The 19,313-nt window shown below is 49.8% G+C and overlaps 1 protein-coding gene across 3 annotated transcripts in view; it reads left to right on the plus strand.

The window, feature by feature from the left end:
• The window catches only part of SSBP3 (single stranded DNA binding protein 3), a 55,580-nt gene extending 40,057 nt beyond the window's left edge, over positions 1-15,523 (plus strand). The window contains exons 6-18 of one of the 3 annotated variants that reach the window (XM_064665161.1): positions 4,856-4,936; positions 5,689-5,748; positions 7,661-7,727; positions 7,836-7,912; positions 10,826-10,890; positions 10,998-11,046; positions 11,303-11,338; positions 11,541-11,595; positions 12,047-12,117; positions 12,871-12,949; positions 13,186-13,214; positions 13,398-13,499; positions 14,057-15,523. In XM_064665161.1, the coding sequence (XP_064521231.1) occupies positions 4,856-4,936; positions 5,689-5,748; positions 7,661-7,727; positions 7,836-7,912; positions 10,826-10,890; positions 10,998-11,046; positions 11,303-11,338; positions 11,541-11,595; positions 12,047-12,117; positions 12,871-12,949; positions 13,186-13,214; positions 13,398-13,499; positions 14,057-14,086 (801 nt within the window). In that variant the 3' untranslated portion in view covers positions 14,087-15,523. The remainder of the gene's footprint in view (positions 1-4,855; positions 4,937-5,688; positions 5,749-7,660; positions 7,728-7,835; positions 7,913-10,825; positions 10,891-10,997; positions 11,047-11,302; positions 11,339-11,540; positions 11,596-12,046; positions 12,118-12,870; positions 12,950-13,185; positions 13,215-13,397; positions 13,500-14,056) is intronic. The other 2 variants (XM_064665162.1, XM_064665163.1) reach the window with 2 other exon arrangements.
• The last annotated feature ends 3,790 nt before the right edge of the window (positions 15,524-19,313 follow it).

The following is a 19,313-nucleotide window of genomic DNA, read 5'->3' on the forward strand; positions in this document are numbered from 1 at the left end:
CCCCCCCAGCTATGCCTGCTCTCCCCAGCGCAGTCCCCGCGCCGCCCCGTACCCTGCGCGCTGATGAAATGGAAAGTTGACCATAAATCAATGTCGGCGGCTGCGTTAGCTATGCATCAGCGGCTCGGCGCCGAGATGCACCAAAACAAAGCACCGGCTGCTCCGTGTTCCCACACTGCCCCCTAATGCAGACAGACCTCGGGAGCTGGGGAGGACGGGGGGGCTACAGAGCCCAGGGGGCTCCCCCCACATCTGCTCCCTGCCTCTCCTCCCTCTGTCCTGGAGCATGTCTCTTTGGGTGAGGTCGCCCATGGAGGTGAGGATGGTGAAGCCAGGGACAATAGGAAGAGATCCATGTTGTCCTGCTCCCTCTTTGGATGTGCCACCATTTTCTCCCTGCCCAGCTGTCCTGTCCCACCCTCAGTGGGATTTGCCAATGCTCCATGGATGCTGCTGGCGATGGTCAGCCAACTCCGTTGAGGTGGCACGAGAGCCACAAAACCAGGCTGCCCTTCCCAAAATCGTGGAGCAGAAGTCAGTATCAGCCTACACCAGTCAGGATTTGAAGGAAGGTGGCTTACAAGCTGGAGGAAAGGAAAAGCAAGCATCAGAGAAAGTTTTTTTTCTGGAAGTTTAGTAGGATGCCCGAGGCTTTTGTACCAAGCGTCTGGAGCATATGGTGGGATTTGCAGTCAACTTTCTCTCGGGTGCTCCAGCCAGATGGAGGTGACTGTTCTTGGCTCCGGCTGACACGGGTTTGTTTCCTGAAGAGCTTGTGTTAAACATATTCCTTAAAACCAGGCTTCTGCAGTTGGGAGCCCCAGCTGCAGGCGAGGCAGAGCTCCTGCCCACGGCTGCCTTTCGCTGTCTGCGGGGGAACTTGGCCCGCCTTGCCTTGCTTTGCCTTGCCTTGCTTTGCCTTGTCTAGCCTTGCCTTGCCTTGCCTTGCCTTGCCTTGATTTGCCTTGCCTTGCCTTGCTTTGCCTCGCCTTGCCTTGCCTTGCCTTGCCCTCTCTCAGGAAGGTCCTCACCCAGCACCACGTGCTGGAAGGCGACCATGGTCTTCCTCTTTGGAGACACCTGGAGCATCTCTCCTAAAGGCTCCTTCAGAGATACCTTATTTTTTTCTTGACAACTTGCAAAACATCTCTCTCCTTCAGTAGAAATAAATCTCCTCTCCAATAAACCCAGGCATGGCTTTAATTAATATCCATCTAATTTATTTTAGTGTTTTCTAACATCAAAACCGGCAGGCAGGGGCAGGTATTTTAAACACAAGATGCCTCCCTGTTGCTAACTTGAAACCATCTCATGGCAGTGATGCTATGCCTTCTCGTACCATCCTGCCTTGTTCTGCCACCCCCAGAGGTGCTCGAAAATGTTTCTAAATAGCAAAACTCCCCCATTAGCTGAAAGTATGTAGCCCATAAAACATGATCCATTTGTGGTGAATTACACTGGAAACATAAATTGACACACGCAGAGCTATGATCGCTCGTGCCATTTTCCATCTTTAATATTTTACAAGAAGTTTGAGGAGTTGAGCTCATGAAAGACTGAGTGGAAATAATCTGATCGCCTGGAAACTCCCTGTAGGAAGCAGCTGCAGCAGCAAACTTCAGCCATCCGAAGGGCCAGGTTGGGATTCTGAAGTCCCTGGAGTATAGAGGGGAGAAAAAAATGAAGCAAAGGGGAGGTTGAGGCACCAACAGCTGTTGGAAACAGTTTCCTCTAATACCATTTTAGCTGTTTGGGGTTGGTTGTTGGGGTTTTTTTGAGGTGGCTACAGGAAGGTGAAGAATAACCCCCAGTGCAAGTTGTCCAGTTTAAAGGGGGAAAAAAGGGAAAACTTGAGAGATGATGGGGTTTCTCTGGTTGGAAAGAGTGCTGGTTTAGAGATGAGAGTGAGGTAACTGCAGAGCAGGTCCTGCTCACTCAGCATGGCATGTCAGATGGAGCTGTGCTGCAGGGATGCAACTCTGGGGCATCTGGGATGTGGAGGAAGCAGGACAGTGTGAGTTCAGCCTCCTCTTTTAACAGCAGTAGTTAATAACTGCTAAATACACATTTTTTAAGAAAAAAGGGTTGTTCTGTTGGTTGGAGCCCACATGTCGTCTCTGCTAAACACTTGTCTCAACTGCCACGATCCATCGGGATCATCTGCTGCTTCCTCTGCAGCCAGGCAGTCCCGTGCGAAAGAGCAACTGATCCAGCAGGCGTTCCGGGCTGAACACGGGTCCCAGCCTTGAACATCTGCAAGTATTTATGGAGATAACACTATCCAGAGGGTCTGCATTTCTGATGGAGCAGAGCAGCCGTGCCGAGGGGGCCGCAGCAGTTGCAGCCCGGAGTGAGCGCTTGGGATGCTGCTGCTCGTTGCTGTTTGGAAAAAGCAAGAAAAGAAAGAAAAAGGGAAAAAGCTGCTTTCAGCTCCTCCCTGCATGCCAAAATGTTTGCACAATCTGGGTTTCTGCAGCCACCTTATCCAGAAGTCTCCACTGGGAATGGTACCACATGGGATAATGCAAGGGTGAAGATGCTGCAGCACTGAGCCTGGAGCATCCCAGGGAGCAGCCTTGGCGTTGGGGCAGGACCGCGCTCCAGAGGATGCATTCAGCAGCACAAACAACTGATGCTCTCCGGATCCAGTTGCCACAGGGGATTTTTCTCTGGTGGAAACGCTGCCATGTCTCATAGATGCTTTTTCTCCAATAACCAGATACTGTTTGCGCTGAAGCTCAAAATGCAGACCCAAAGCACCACCTCTTGGGCCCAGTCAGGGTGTGTGTTGGTGGCCGTGTACCCCACACATGTGATACCTGTTCACTCCACACCCTCACACACTGGGAGATACGAGAGGAAGGACATCAGGGATTTAATAACTGGAGGATGGGGTATGGGTGCCTGTGCAGTCAGTACCTGGACACCAATGACCCCCTCCTTGCAGCAAAGGCAGGCATTGTGGCATTGACTCTTGCATTGATGTGGCTCAAGGACTGACTGGTCTTTTCCAACCCTGGTTTTTACCTTCTGCGTGGTTTCATCACTCATTCACCTTCTGATCTTCCTACCCCAAATCCTGCAGCTGAGGTGTGTAGGAAGGGCTTTGGGGGTGGCCAGAGCTCATTGGGGGATGTTGTCCTCCACCTACAGGTGGTGGGAGGTGGCTGCTGCCCCTGCTGCACTTTGCATTTAGCCACCTCAGAAGCAAAACTAAGTCAACTTTCATGCCTGGAGAGGACTTCTGCTAAAGGAGGTTGATGCCACAGTTAGACCACAGAGGTTTGTCTTCTCTCTGCGGGACGTGGATGGAGAAGGCAGGAAGAGGGTTGTCCTAAAGTGCTGTGACCTCATCCAGATGAGGTTGGCCAAACACTAAGGGCAGGGGTTGGTTCCTTTTGGCTCCTGGAGAATAAATGGTGGTGTAAGTGGTGGGATTTCAGAGTCTGGAGCAAAGAGGCTGGCAGGAGGCTGTGGGTTTAAATCCGCTTGGCTCCATCTCGCTGCCAAACCGTTCAAATAAAAAATTAAAAAAAAAAAAAAAAAGAAGAAGAAAAAAACCCACCCTCTTACTTTATTTACATTGCACTCAAGTTTCCGCTGTACAAAAGATTTGCAGGTGCAAATATGTCCTGCCTTCATTAACTTCCCCTCCCTTTTTAATTTATGTGATTTCAATTTTCCTTCCCTGTACTGTTAATTAGGGGACCCTCTAATCAGTACCATTATCACAGTGGTATTCATGTTTAGGAAAGCTGCTAAACAAATGCTTGCAAAATTGCTAAATGGCTAATTAATGTCTGTTAATTAAGAAAATTGCTCATGGTAACAAACCATGCCATTGCTGGCAGCAGCTAGAAGGCGAACACTTGTTGAAATTAGTAACGAGGCAGGTAGAGAACATCTGCTCCGGCGCCAGTCCTGGAGCCTGCCGTCGCTTCCCATCACCTACTGACAGAGCTCCTTTGCTTTCTCTACCAATTACACCTCCTTTGACTCAAAAAATACTATTTTTTTTTCTTTCCTTACATTAACACGCACCGGTATATTCTTGCACCGAGCTCACGGTTTTTCCAAGCAAATTTTCATTTCATGCTTTTAAGAGAAATTTAAAAAAAAATTAAAGTGGGCGTTCAAGCCCAAAATGTCAGCGGCTGCTGCATTGCAGCCTTAAACCTGCACCAACTAATCTCTCCTTTTTTCCCCTAGACATCCTTTCTTTGCTGGCAAGCCATTTTACTCGCATCCTTAGGGAATCCACCTCGAGGAAGGATGTTGCATCCCTTCAGTGTGGCGGTGCAGCCCCGGTTGTGCCGGCCAAACGCTGCCCAAGCGTGAGCTGGGACATGCTCCTTGTCCTCTGCGCTTGCTCCAGCACCTCCAGTGAACCACGGTCAAAACATAAACCCAGAGGTGTTTACAACCTTTGGGATGAGAGAGGAAAAAATATTTTTTCTTTTTTGGTTTGGGGGTGTTTTTTGTACTTCCCCCAACCTCTCTGGTCCTCTCCTGCATATTTTTTTCCTCGTTGCACGCCCCTGCAAAGTGTTTCCCTGTGTGTTTATCATTGCAGACTTGGTTGAACCACTGGACCATTTACCCTCAATGTGGCCACTGTATTTTGACAGATGTTCTGATTTTGAATATATATATTTTTTTGCATATCTCATTATTCATTGTTCAGCTACAAATGAATAGAAACTCAATTAAAAAGAGGGAAAAAAAAGGAAAAAAAATTTAAAACCGGGAGAACTGACTCCCCAGCTAAACAGGTCCACCCGTGAATCCTTTTTTTAGCTCTTTCTGCGCTTTCATGTGCTAATCTATAACCTCCTTCTACTGTCTGACCTCACAGGGACCGCCTGGGTCACAGCCCTCGCCACACGCACAGCCTCCACCCCACAATCCTAACAGCATGATGGGACCCCACAGTCAGGTAAAGACACTAGCGATGGGTAGGGCTGTGAACCGGGACGTGCGCTCGATTTACTTCTTTTTTTCCCCTCTCTAAGCATGCTGGGCAGCGGTACCCGCTCCCCGGGGAGCATCCCCCCGGGCACCCCAGCTCCAAAGCAAAATGTTGGTTTTTTCCCTTTTTTTTTTCTTTTTTTTTTTCTTTTTTTTTCTTTTTTTTTTTTTTTTTGGATATGCAGTTGTCAATGGACTGAGAAGTCAATAGTGGGTATCAGACTCTTTTACCTTCCCAAGGTAGCCTGAAAAATTTAGCTTGATGTGGGTTTTTAATCTGTTAGTAGCAGCAGTTGTACAAAAAGTAACATTAAGCCTTTCTTCTTTTTTTTTTTTCTTCAGTACTTAGCACCGGGGTTTTTTGTGTGTGCGTGTCTGTATGTGCTTATTTGCCACTTTTTTTAATATATCTCTATATATTTAAACTTGAACAGTGTCTAACACTCAGGGTTTCCCATGCACTAATTTTAACAGCCTCACCTAGTATTGCCGATGTCAAACGCTCTCAAACAATAAATCTACAGAGAAAACGTTTAAGAAAACGGACTCCAGACACCTTTCTTTTTTTTTTTTTCTTTTGAAACATAACTTTTTTAAAAAGGATGTCTCCAGAAAAAAAAAATCAGAAATACCAAAAACTGTGTGCAGGCTAACCAGCGTGCGTGGGGAGCGTGCTGCCTCCCCACAGCTCAGCCCTGACCCCCTTTTGTGTCCCCGCAGCCGTTCATGTCACCGCGCTACGCCGGAGGTCCCCGGCCCCCCATCAGGATGGGCAACCAGGTACTGCGCTCCCGGGATTCCACATTTCCTAGAGATTGCTGTTATTTGGGGAGGGAGACAGTGGCCAGGTGTTCTGGAGATGCTCCCTGGGTTTGGGTGGCAAGCATCACCTCCCTTGGGCATCCTGTTTCCTCGGTGCCGGACCATCTAGTGTCACTTAACTATTATATTTTAATGTTCTTTTGAGGTTCAGGCATATCCAGGGTGGAAACAACGGTGGGGAATGTGCCACTTTCTATCTGTGATGTTTCCAGCAGGGTTGTGCCATGCCATGTGCTTGCTGCCCGGCTGGATTTTCCCTGCAATCGCAGAAAATTAAAGTGATGGAGATAATCCTGCTGCTGGGCTAACCGAGCGCTTAGATCAGCGGCGGGGTCAAGCGGGGCAGGTCAATGCTGAATTTTTTGGGCTGGGTTTATCCTCTTATCCCGGCTTAAATGAGGGCAGTTTGTTTCTGGCCTTACGGATGGAGGCTTCCACCCCACGCCCTGCCCTGCATGTGTGCATGGCTTTGGTTGAGGAATTCATGTCCTTCCCAACGATGCGATGCAGATCCATAGAGTAATGACCAAGCCAGAGGTTATTTGTCACTAAAGGGAAATTCAAAGAAACCTGCAATTCCCTTGAGCAGCAGAGGTGACTGTGCAAAAATTGGGAGCTTATTTTTTGGCTATCAGTGCTATTTTTGTGTAGGTGTAATTAGCAGAAAGAGCAGGATAGTCAGGAAATAGGATGTAGCAGCTTGCTCTGTGTTTGTGCTTGCTGGATTTGAGACTTGAATAGCTGGAACTTGCTAAATGATGGTAAGACAGCTTGAGATGTGGCTGAGAAAAACGCAGTGGGGGCTGAGCCTCCCTCCCAGGGCACTGGTGGCTGTTTTAGTGAGGTATTAATTGACTGCACCTCATCATGGGTCAGTTTTAACAGGACCCCATCCTGCTGTGGTCTAAGGCTCATCCCAAGCTCTGCTGGAGGTGAGCACAGTGAGCTGGAGAGGCAGGGGACTAGCCAGGGGAGACTGCTCCCACAGAAGGATCAAGCATCCAGGAGTGGGTGAAGTTAATTAGAAGGATTTCATTTTTCCCCCCAAACACCACATATAAAGCACATGTTTGTACCTACGCAGAGCTCGGCAAGGTTGTGGTCACATCCTGAGGGACAAGAGGAATAAATAGGCAGGCAGGAAGGTCAGGTAGCAGAAGTGTAAATATCCACCTCTACAACCCCTCTAGTTTATCTTCCTCCTGCTGCCAGCTTCCAGGCTGCAAAAAACTTGAGATTGGGCAGATTCTGCCTTGGTGCAGCCAAGTGAACCCGATGCTCGCGCTGTGCTCCAGCAGTGGGATCCTCGGTGTCAGCATCCAAATAAAAGGCAGCACTGTAGCAAAACTGTTTACAGTTTGCTTCCCCTAGGCAGATGATATCTGCGTTTTTCTTCCCCTTTATCTGTTCAGAGCAGCCTTTGAACTTTAAATAGCAGTGTTGACCAAGCAGAGCATGGGTTTGGGGAGGGGGAGCATCTGCCTTCCCCTCTGCCTGTGTGGGGAGGGGTCCCAATGCTGCTCTGCTGCACGTGGAGCATCTCCCCTCCACAGCCCATGGAATCACTGTGACCTGTTTGGCCCTGTTGCTGTGTAGTACCGGGTTGCCATCCTGCTGGTCACCTTTCCCTGCTGGGTTTCACACCTCTGCCCTGCTCACCCTCAGGCTTTCCCCCACTGCCCTAAAATATGACAGCCTGACAGTGCGTGGCCTGTGGGGAGGAGAAAACTCTGGCACCTTGTTTGGGTTTTAGAGGGTGTTTGCGAAAGGATAAGGGAGGCAAACATCTGGAGGCTGTAAAAGTGGGGTGTAGGATGCGGCGGGATGCAGGATTTACTCTTTTTTTAATCTTCCTGCCTTGTTTTCACAGCCCCCAGGTGCCGTTCCCGGTACACAGCCATTGCTGCCCAATTCAATGGATCCCACGCGACAGCAAGGTAAACCCAGCAGAGGAGGGGTGAACATTAACGTTTCTCCTCAGCTGTCAGTTTGGGACCTAAAGTGGCTGCAGTGCCATGTAACACCCCTCCTTTTGCTCCCAACAGGGCACCCCAACATGGGCGGCCCCATGCAAAGGATGAATCCTCCGCGAGGGATGGGCCCCATGGGTCCCGGTCCGCAGGTAAGCCCAGCTCCAGAGAGCATCATACAAACACTGCACACCATTGGAACAACCTCCTGGGGCTTGGAGGGCTGGGAGTTACCCCCCCCACGCCCTGTCCCCACATTAGTGTTAATGCATTTTACATTAGTCTTGCATCTGGAAATCCCTCCTTTTAACATGAGTGAGGTCTTCAGAGCTCATTAAGGGTATTGCAGCCTCCCTCTTGCCCTTCTGTCAGAGGGGATGGCACTTAGCTCTGCGTCGGAGCAGCCTTTGAGTGCATTACACTGCCTGCCTGGGAAATAGTTACGACCCTAACAGCAGGAAAGGGAAAGGAGGCTTGCATTTAAAATAAATAAATAAAAAGAAATGGCAAAGATCCCTTTAGCAAGGGAATAAGGCTTTCCCCTGTGAGGTTCCCCTCCACCTGCCCCTCCTGCTGCCTGCTTGAGCTCTCTATTTCAGGAAAGGGGAGTAAACCCTTGAAATTAAGCAGATCTGGGTTAATATATGCTGTCATTCTGTTGATTCGCTTACGGAGTGGCTTATTGTTGACTCACTCCTGTTTGTTCCTTCTACAAGACTTCAAAACCAGATTACCATATTTTGGTTGGAGGTTTATCCTCTCTGCATTGTCGCCTACGTGGAGTTTGTAGCGCGAGGATCAGAGTCTGTCAAGAGGCGGGCGGGTGCGCTGGAGTTTTGTTTTGTTTTTCCCCCAGAGACTGTTGAGATAAGTGAATGTTGTGTAAAGAGAGAGTTGTGTCATCTCTTTAACACCAACCTGATGCTGCTGCTCAGGGATGCTCGGCCTCCTCCACGGACACCCAGATCCATCCTAGGGCAGGGGATAAAAAACCTGCACGAGCATCGTTTCATGGACAAGCCCTCGAATAGCACTGCTGCTGTGCTTAAAATCCTCCTTTCCCTGAAGGATTGCACCCAAAAAAACCCCGGCGTTCGCCAGCGTGGCCTGCGCCAAGGCGAGCGGCGGCGGCTTGCCCGGGGGAGGTTGCTCGCTTCCCACTTCCAAAGCTCGCCGAGAAACTTGGAAGCGGCGAGGGCGCTGTGAGCGCCGCGTGGGATGGCGGCGGCTCCGGGAGCCGGCAGGAGTTGTGAAATGTTCAGAGCTTTATTTTTGACTCCACCATTCCCTGTGTACGTACATCAGGGAGAGGTTTTTTAAGAGGCTGCCTTTCCCTGGAGAAGCGCTGGGCTTCCCAATCTGGCACCCGCGGGCGCTGCCTTCCCCCAGACATCCAGGAATCGACGCCTGCACAGGCAGCCACCAAAAATACCAGCCCTAGCCCAGCAGCCCCTCACACCTTGTGTGCTCAAGGCTTGTTTTTCTTTAAGCTTTGCATCAGGACATTCCTAAATACTCCCCACATTATTCCAGAGGGCTGCAGAGCATCCAGCCAGGACATCCCGGCATCCTGACAGCAGCTCCTTATTACACACCAGTGATGAATCATCCCTTTCAGCTGGTTGCTGCTGCCTTTTTCCCTTTAATAGTCCCAGTTGTATCTCTGCAGAAGCCAGGACGGGGTTTGCCAGCGCCTCTACGAAGAGGATTTGTAGCTCCCTGGGTTTTGGCAGTGTCTTGCCAGAGCCCGACATCCAGGTCGCTCAGCACAGCTGCGTTCCCTCCCCACCCTCCCTGAGCATCTTTCAGCTGGCTTCGTTTTCCAGCCTTTCAGCTCCAATTAAAAACGCTGAGCCCTTTTTCTTTTTTTTAAACAAGGGGTTTGATGCTGCTATTCAGTGTAAATGGCTGAAATTTCAATCAATTAAGGACTTGCCGGTAATTTGTTTGGGGAAAACCCTTTTCTTCCTCTTCAAAACAAACTTTGGTGATGCCCTCAGCAGAGCACCGTGTTCTGATGTATCCATAAATCCAGTGAAAAATCGGCAGCACTCTGAAGTATTGTACTTAAAATCCAGCTTGGAGCACTCTGAGGGGCTGTGGAAGGGGAAGTGGCCAGCCATCACTCCTTCTGCTGTAGCAGTTTTTTCTTTAAATGGCAGAAATACAGCCCAAAAAGATTCAGTACAGGGAGGGAGGTGGAAGGGGAAGAGTGCCAGCGCGACCTAAATCTGGCTGCACTGGCTGCACGTCGCCTGGAGGGCACAGGGAGCAAAGCTGAGACCAAATGGAGCGCGGCATTCGAGGGATTCCTCTTCCTTCGCTGCCCTGGGCTTGGCTTTGTACTAGAGCTGGTTTTAGGAGATGGGGGATGCAGATCTGAGGCTCCCAGTCCCAGCTGGAGGCTAAGCCAGGGTGGAATAAGCCAGGAGAGGAGCCTCAAGGGGCTGCCTGCCCTTGCCTGCCCCCCATGGCTTCAGACCCGCTCCAGGGGATAGAGCAGAGAGCTTGAGAGCACCAGGAAAACAAGCTTGGCTTGGTTTTCCCTGCTCCAGTCGTCATCCTGAGAGCAGGGGATGCTCCATTGCAGGGGAAGCTCATGCAGCCTTTCCCCATCCTTAAAATGCAGCAGGAACCTTCCAAGCGGTGCCTTTTCTCCTCCTGCCCTTGTTTTCTCCTCCTGCCCTTGTTTTCTCCTGCACAAAAGGACAAATCTAAAAGGCTGTTGTTGGCACCAGGGGCTGGGAGTGGATTTGTCTCCCAGAGTTGGGAGGAGGTTGTTTTCCCTTCAGCCACGTGGCCTCAGAGAGCAGGGAGGGGGAACTTTGGGGCTCAGCCTGGCGCCCATCCATATTGAGCTGCCTGTTTTTTTATAAATATATACCAGTATATAAATATATATACCAACTGCCTCTACATTCATCATCATTAATATTTTTTTTTATTAATCTCATTTTTGCAAACAGACCTGCTTGGTTTTTTCTTTGTTCATTGGGGATTTTTTCCCTTCTCTTGTCTGGTGTCCCTTCCCATTGCAGTAGACTGACCCTTGGTTATTGTTGCAGAACTACGGCAGCGGCATGAGACCTCCACCCAACTCCCTAGGCCCTGGCATGCCTGGAATTAACATGTAAGGCAAACCCCCGCACTGGGATGTTTGACTGCTGACTCAGGACTGCAGGACTGTACAGATTAAAAGACAACATTCATTTTTTTCTTGTTTAATTTTGACCCCAGGGGGCCGGGTGCTGGTAGACCGTGGCCGAACCCCAGCAGTGCTAACTCAGTGAGTATCCCACGGTCCTTAGAGCAAGAGCAGGGTTGGTTGGGAAGTTTCCTGCAAAATGGGTCCATTCCCTGTTAGCTGAATCCTGCTAATGAGAGGAAGTTCCCAGCCTCTTGCTTAGACTGCTGGGCCCTGGGACTCCCATCCTGGCCAGGCTGAGATGACAGTGGGGGCTCTCAGCTGTGTCCTGCTGGGAGCCAGCCTGTGGGAGCCCCTGTGCACCCCATGGCTGAACTCGGCTCTCTTCTCCCTACAGATTCCATACTCTTCTTCATCGCCTGGTACATACGTGGTGAGTCCTCCTGCTCCATCTCTCCATCCTGTCATTGGGGCGCAGAGATGTTATAGAGTTCATACAGTTTGGGATGCAATTGGTGCTGTGGGAAGTGACCAGGCTGGCTTTGGGGGTGTGAGGTCCAGCTGGTGGTTGAAAACGTGGAGAGGTGGGCGATGCTCATATTTGCACATCTGATGCCTGCTTTGTCTCTCTGCAGGGTCCGCCCGGCGGCGGTGGTCCCCCAGGGACACCCATCATGCCCAGTCCTGCAGGTATGAGCCCTCCAAGACCCCCTTCTTCCAGGCCAGCCCTTCAGGCTCTGCCCCTTGCCCTGCCAGGAGACCCCCATCCCTTGGGTTGTGCCCACAGGCAAACAACACATTTTGACTTTCTGGGGAGTGAGTGGCATGGGCTGCTTGGCTTTGGGATGGCATTTGGGGATGTTCCTACATCCCCCTATGTGTCTGGTAGCTGGGGGGCTCAGGAAGGTGAGGAATTACCTCCCCACACTTCCCAGTCAGGAGCTGAATTATTTTTCACAGTTGAATTTCTGTGATTAAAAACTTTGTGGATCTTCATTAAATACAAATTAGCCAGAAAATGGTGGTAGTTAGAGGGAATTTTAGGTGATAAAATACAAAAGAATGAGTTCAAGTGGCATGAGTTTGTTTTAATTAAGAAATGAATTAATCACCCGACTTACCGGGCTTCACTGTTCCACAGATTCAACAAATTCAAGTGACAACATCTACACAATGATTAATCCAGTACCGCCCGCAGGCAGTCGATCGAATGTAAGTCTGCTTTCTAATAATTTACATATCAGATACCATAACAAATCATAATTAACTTCATCAGTTGAGAGTAAAGCAGTTTAATTGATTTCAGCCATTTGTTACAAAACAGAAATAAAACAAACCATCAAAAAGCGATTAACTCTTGGGCAACTTTGTTAATTTTTTATGCTTATTAAGAGAGCAGCGGTCCTGCTGCTCCGGCCGAGGTGGTGGCAGCTGTGTGCCCAGAGAGGTGCTGGGGTTTGTAGGATGCAGGCAGCCTTAAATCTCATTAGATGCTGGTTGGATGGAGCCCTCTGTGTTGCCATGGCTCTGAGTCTGCCACTCAGCCAAATTTTATAGGTGAATCCACAGGACCCTTGAGGCCTCACAGCCTCAGGGGGTGATACGGCCCCAAGTTGCGCAGGGGAGGTGTAGGCTGGATATTAGGAAAATTTTTTCATGGAAGGGAGTGTCAAGCACTGGAACGTGCTGCCCAGGGCAGTGGTGGAGTCACCATCCCTGGAAGTGTTCAGGAAACATGTGGATGTGGCACTGAGGACATGGTTTAGTGGTGGTGCTGTGTTGACAGCTGGGACTTTGTGATCTCAAAGGTCTTTTCCAACCTTAACAATTCTGTGATTCCATGATGTGTCCCATTCCATGAGGGATGTCTTGTGGGGGGGAGAATGTTCCCCAAGGAGCCACCGTTGCAGGTATTTGGGGTAGTTTTGTGACTGATTTTGGTTTTGTCACCTTTTCGTTCCTCAGTTCCCGATGGGCCCCGGCTCTGACGGCCCCATGGGCGGCATGGGCGGCATGGAGCCCCATCACATGAACGGATCGTTAGGTGAGCAATGGGCAGGGGGCTGCGGCTCAGGGAGCCACGATGGGCCTTCACTCCCTGGGGACACTGGCTGAGCATCCCAGTGCTTGCTCCCGTCCCAGGGTCAACCCACAGTTCACACCAGTGGCTCAAAGCAGAGCTGGAAATCAGAACGGGGTGTGGGGGCAGCCGAGCGGGGGGCGTGAGGCCATGGCTGCATGCTCAGTAAGGCTCTTGTCCTTTCTCTCCCCTCTGTGCAGGGTCAGGAGACATAGATGGACTTCCAAAAGTAAGTGGGTTGCAGGGTGGGTGCGTGGGCTCCCCTTTTCCCAGCACTGGGGTAGCAGTGTGACCCTGATGGATGGGGACATGTTGGGAAATGTGACTGGGGTGGGCAGGGCTATGTCCTGCCCCCATGGTGTTTCATGGGGCATGGGGACCTGCTCACCACCTTCCCTCCCATCTCTCACAGAATTCTCCAAACAACATAAGTGGCATTAGCAATCCCCCGGGCACTCCAAGAGACGACGGGGAGCTGGGAGGCAACTTTCTCCATTCCTTCCAAAATGACAATGTGAGTGAGTGCCTGCCTGGGGATGGGGAGACAGTCCTTGGGGAGAGCGGTGGGTGCCTTTTGGACCTGGATTGTTCTGTGTGTGAGCTGCTCTGGGACAGAAAAGTAGGCAGGAAGAAATATGCTGGTGGGTGGAAGCTTGGGGTCCTTGGTGGGATGAGTGTGTACTGATGGAGGGGAGAGGATCTACAGGATGGAGAGGAGCTGGTGCAGATGCAGCCAGCTGTGCCGACCTGGCCGAGTCGAGGCTCTGTGGGTGGCTACAGACATCCCTCCGCTTCTTCCTCTATTAGCAGCATATACACGTGTGCATGTTAATTACTTGTTTTAAATTGCATCTCACCCCATACTGTTCGGCTGATTTTCTTCCCGGAAAAGCAAGTTACAGTGCACATTATGCCCTGATAAATTTGAGTCTCCAGCATATCCTCTCCTCCTGGTTTATTAGATCCAATTAGGTTGCCGTGTAGTTGTCATCAGCCTCCTTTTGCATCCCCCTTCAGTGGCCGGGGATCTGACCTGCCTGGTTTCTCACCCTGGCTCTGTCTCTCTTCCAGTATTCCCCCAGCATGACGATGAGTGTGTGATTTCCCTCCCCCTCCTCCTCTCCAGGATCAAGAGAGTCAGCTGCCGTTCGGAGGATCTCAACGAATTATGCAAGAAGAAGAAGAAGAATCTAGGTGTATGGGCAGGGACACGCGTGGCGGGGGCCAAAACCCCAGGTTTAGTTTCATGCAATAAAAAGGCTGAACTTTTTATTCCATAAAACATGAAGGACAAAACTTAAAATATTTCAAGACATGACAAGACCCTTCTTTGTGCAGAAGGGTTTATATATGTACATGACACTTCTTTTTGGAAACAAACGGAAGCCTCTAGCACCCAACTCCGATCTCTTTGCTTTGTTCTTTTAAATAAAGACAGAAACCGAACCTGTTGTATGTTTGTGCCGTGCGACACCAGGAAGCTAGTCTAGATATGAAATCATGTTGTCTCTGTTGTAGTCATTTTTTTAAATAAACTGGACAGTTTACAATGGTGGTTTTCGTTCAGAAGGCCTGTTTTTCTTTTTCTTTTTTTTCTTTTTTTTCTTTTTTTTTTTTTGGTTTTGGGGTTTTTTTCCCTTCTATTTTTGGGGGTTTTTTTGTTTGTTTGCAGCACAACGCTTCCTCCTCCAGTTAACAAGATCTGCTTTGGGGAAGAGACTCCACCACCTCGTTATAAACTTGTTAACGCAGGTGACCCCTTCTAGGATCACATCCTCGAATGAATCGTGATCTTGCTCTCTGTGACTGTGGCATGCACTGTGTTAGTCTTTCCCCCCCTCTCTGAATACAAGAAGAAATCTCTTGTCCCTCCTTTCCCCAGAATCCTTCAGCTGGTTCACTGCAAAAATTGATTTTTTAAATATTTTTTTTTAATCCACCGAAAGAAAGAGTTACTCTGACCTGGGACTTTGAAACTGTGATCTCCAGCTAACTTTGGGATTTTCTGGGGGTTTTATTTGCTTTAGGGGTATTTTGGGGGGGGGGGGTCTTTTCTTTAGAGATGTGCTCTTGTCAGGATTTCACTTATCTATGATTTGGAACTGGATGGAGATATTTTTTAAGGAATTCTTGTTGTTAAAATGTAACCTTGCTATTCTGTAGGCTCGCTCTGTAATAAGAAAATAAAAATTAATGGCAAGCATCGAAGGCCCTTCCTTCTGGTGGGAGAGGAAGGGATGAGCCAAGGCGGCGGGTTGGGATCTCTGTACATGACACTACCCTGTAGTTTGGTCTTTGTTTTTCTGCAGCTCCCATTTCTGCTCCATGTATATCATATTCTGTAAAATATTCTCTCCCTTGGATTTGACCTTTGTGCGGATTATTGAAAGCATTGTATCTTGTTTCAGTGTTTTTTCTTACCTTGTAGTCTGGTTCGAAAATTACCGAGAGGGGAAAAAAAAAATAATTATTATACATTGTAGTTTGTGTACGATATTTGTTGATAATGTTTTATTAAAGGGATGTCTTTTTTCCGCACCCCTTCATTGAAATGTTTTTGGGGGACATTTGGCTTGTTTTTATTATTCTGACTGCAAGACATGAGATGACAAAACTTTTTTTTAGTGTGTAATATGAGTTTCTTTTTTTTTTAATGTTTGCCCTCCTTTTCCTAGGCATTTTCATTGTGCTTTACCTGTAGAAAGTTGGTGGGGAGGGAGGGGCGGGTGGGATGGGGGTTCTGAGGGAGTCAGTCTCATAATTACAGTCAGGTTAATATTTTCCAGGTAATAACCAAACACAGATTTCTTGCGTCAGCAAAACCCAGGGGCTCCCCTTTTCTGCTTCACATCTTGTTCAGGTTTGGGGGGTTTTTTACCTTTTTTTTTCCCTTTTTTTTTTTTTTTTTCACGTGAGGAAATGAAAGGACCGGTTTTAATGTATTTTAAAATGAATAGCTAAATTATTGTCTTCATTGGTATCGGATGGTTTTTTGAATGAAACGGTTCTCCCCCCTTCTTCCCCCCTCCCCATGCTGTAATAAATATCAACATAAACATTTGATTTCAGTGCTCTGCTGTTTGTTCCTGGTGTTTGCTGCCAGACCCAGGGCGGGAGTTGGGTATTTTTTTCCAACCTTTATCAAGGACCAAACCCCAGGTTTGGGATGCAGGAGCAGAGGTGATGCAGAGCTGAGGGAGGGGGCTGGAAGTTGGCCCCAAAAGGGATCCCAAAGGGAATTGGCTGCGGTGCAGGACCTGGGGGGCTGGGAGAGGTTTGGCTTAACGATGCCCACTTGTTTCTTGGGTTATTTTTTTTTTTAAGCATTTTGAAAATTTAGCCTTTAGCCTAGAAAAATGGTTGGTGTTGTCTGGACTGGACTGAGCATTTGCTCACTGGACTCTTGGCCTCCCTGCACCCAGCCCAGCATGCTGCAGGGAGAGGGGGACTTTCAGGAGCTAAAAGGGGAATATTTTTTTTGTACACTGACCCCCAGGCTTTCCTCATTAGAGGCTGGAGGAGACAAAGTGCCAGTGTGGCAATGGAGGCAATCCCATGCAGCAGCTCCCTGGGAGAGGAGCTGGGCCTGGCCACCTCCTGTTGTGGAGTCCTGCGCTGCTGGGAGGTAAGCAAGGGAGAGGAAGACTCGAGTGTTAGCTTCAAATATATATATATATGTATGTATGTATGGGGCTTGCAGTGGGGTCTGCTTGCAATGGGGTCTGCCCTCCTCAGGCAAGGGCTGGCTGCAGTGCTGGGTGGGGGTGTGCACCATTGCAGGATCAAACTCAGCTCGAAGCTCTGAAGGAGCTGCTGGGGGTGGAGAAGTGCAGGCGAGGCTGACCTGGTTCCCTAACGAGCAGCATCAGAGGCTGCTGGGGGAGAGATTGAGACTTTTTAGGCCTTTACGTGGGTGGTTGCAACTGCTGGGTGCCTGAAACGCTCCCGGGAGCTTCTGTCTGAGACTTGTTCTCTGCCTTTGACTAGTTCAGGCAGGCCATGGTTGGCTGCGAGTGTGCAGCTCTTGCTCCTTGCGGGAATGTTCAAGCGTGGGCTGTAGACTCAGGGAACTGTGGGCTTGGGGAACTGTGGGCTCAGGGGGCTGTGAGCCATCCCGGAGCTCTACCTGTCCTGGGGAATGCTCCCACCTGGCACCAGCACCCACAGTCACATCACTGCTGCAATTCCAGCAGTGAGCACTGTGCAGTCATGTTTGGTCATGGATGCTTGTGAAGCAGAAGGCTGAAAGGACAATGCTTTGGATGGCTGCTGAGTTTGGGAACCAGCCAGAGAAATGACAGCCTGCAGAGCCCATCAGCATGTCATTAATGGTGTGGCTGAGGAGAGGGGTGTGTTTTCACCCTTTGCTACCTGTGCAGGTTTGCTTCCAGGTTAATGCCACAGATGTCCATGTACAGGGTCTGCAGCCATGTCCCAGCATGGATTTTGGTCCAGGCAATCACATCCCCTGTGCTTTGCAGGAAGTAGAGTGTGAGCATTGTCCATCACTTGGAGTCAAGCAACCCACAAGGGTTAAGTTGATGCTGATGAGGAAATCCTGCCCTCCCAGCTCCCTGGGGCCATCCCTGCCTGCACTGCCCATCCAGGCCCTGCTCAGCTGCCCTAAGCACCAGGCTCCTGCACTGCTGCCTGTTTTTATTGCAGGGCATAGAAAAGTCCTTCCCACTGGTTCTTAAGGGTTACAGGCTAATTTTATTAAATATCGCCATGAAACTGCCAAGTTCCCTCCTCTAAACGTCTCCTGGGCCCAACCTCAGGGATAATTGTCTTCCCCATTAGTTTTCATTAAATTAAATGCAGGAGGAGGATCTGAACAGCCAGGGGCTCCAGGCTGAGCACGGGGTGTACTTGCTGGCATGATGAGTGCAGCCCATGGAGCTGGATTTTGCACCAGGAGTGGTTCAGAGGAAGAGTGTGTGGAGTGGTGGAGCTGGGATGGCACTGTGTGCATCATCCCCAGGCTGGGGACGGTGGCTGCAGAGCTCTGCTCTGGGCAGCCAGGCTCTGCTAGGTCCTCGTCTCAGGCTCCTGCCACCCCGTTCTTGCATGTTCTGCTTCTCTGGCTGCCATTCATTAAAAGTTAATGCCTGGCCCTTGGTCCATGCTGAGGTAACACCATTTGTCTGCTGACGAGCCTTTATAACTTATTGATGCCAACTCAGATGAGGCTCTGTGACCCATTGTTGGACTCCCAGTCCCACCTCCCTCAGCTGGGCCGATTCCAGCAGGTCACGCTGGAGGAACCGGGAGAGCCGAACCACGCTCAGCGTGCTCAGGGATACCACAGACGTGGTAGGGGCTGCCTGGTCCATGGACCACAACAGATCAACCTGAGCATCCGTGCCAGGTGCCAAGCTGGAAGCCCCACTCTGCCCCCCCTGAGCTCCCCTGCAGGACCTCAGAGGAGCAAACCCTGCATGAGGATCAGCTGCTCTTTCCAGCAACACATGAGTGCTGCTTCGCCCTGGCCTCGGGTGAGACCAGCTCTGCCCTGAGCAAACCAGAGACACGGCCTCCATGCTTGCGTGTGATCCCCTCACCTCCAGCAGCTTCCTGATGCCTCACAAAACCTCTGAAGCCTTGTTTTCCCACAGATCTTCCCCTGTCTCACTGCTTCCACCATTTTTTAAAACTTCCTTTGCTCTGCCTTTATCCATCCCTCCCTGTGCTCATGCTTTGTCTCTGCTCAGTTTGGAGACAGGATTCCAGCTTCCCCTGCTCCCTCCTCTTCTGCTGCCTGCCCTGACAGAGATGTCTTTGTTGAGAGGTAAAAGCATCTGTAGGGACTTTTCCTCTTTCCCTTACAGACCATCTACACACAGGTTCCCACATCTACTAGGAGCAAGGGAGGTGTTTCACCTCTCCAAGCCCCCTCCCCACCACAGATGTTTTTCCAGCAGGCTTCCTCAGGGAACCTCTCTGCTCAGGAATGCGAACAGGCAGCTGGCTGCCCTACAGGGCTTCCTCCCTAGGACGGGTAATGATCCGAAGCCGGAAGAGCAAAGGGATGTCAAGCAGGGTCCATGTGACACAGCAGGGAACCAACAGCCCGAGAAACAAACACCTACAGGCTCCACAGAGCACGGGTGTACTAAAATATATTCCCAAATACCAGGATGCAAACCACAGACCTCAGCAGATTTACACTGATGAGCTGAACTAGGCATCCCTTGAGCAGGCAGGATTAACATGATTCAGATCAGTGCAACTCTTACTAGATTATTTCTCTTTCAAGCATTTCTCCTAACTATTGAGGGATTTGTTAATTTAATGTACAGCTCCCGCAACCCAATTTACAGGGTGCAAC

Source organism: Pseudopipra pipra, chromosome 9, assembly GCF_036250125.1.
Source record: "Pseudopipra pipra isolate bDixPip1 chromosome 9, bDixPip1.hap1, whole genome shotgun sequence".
Lineage (NCBI taxonomy): Eukaryota > Metazoa > Chordata > Aves > Passeriformes > Pipridae > Pseudopipra > Pseudopipra pipra.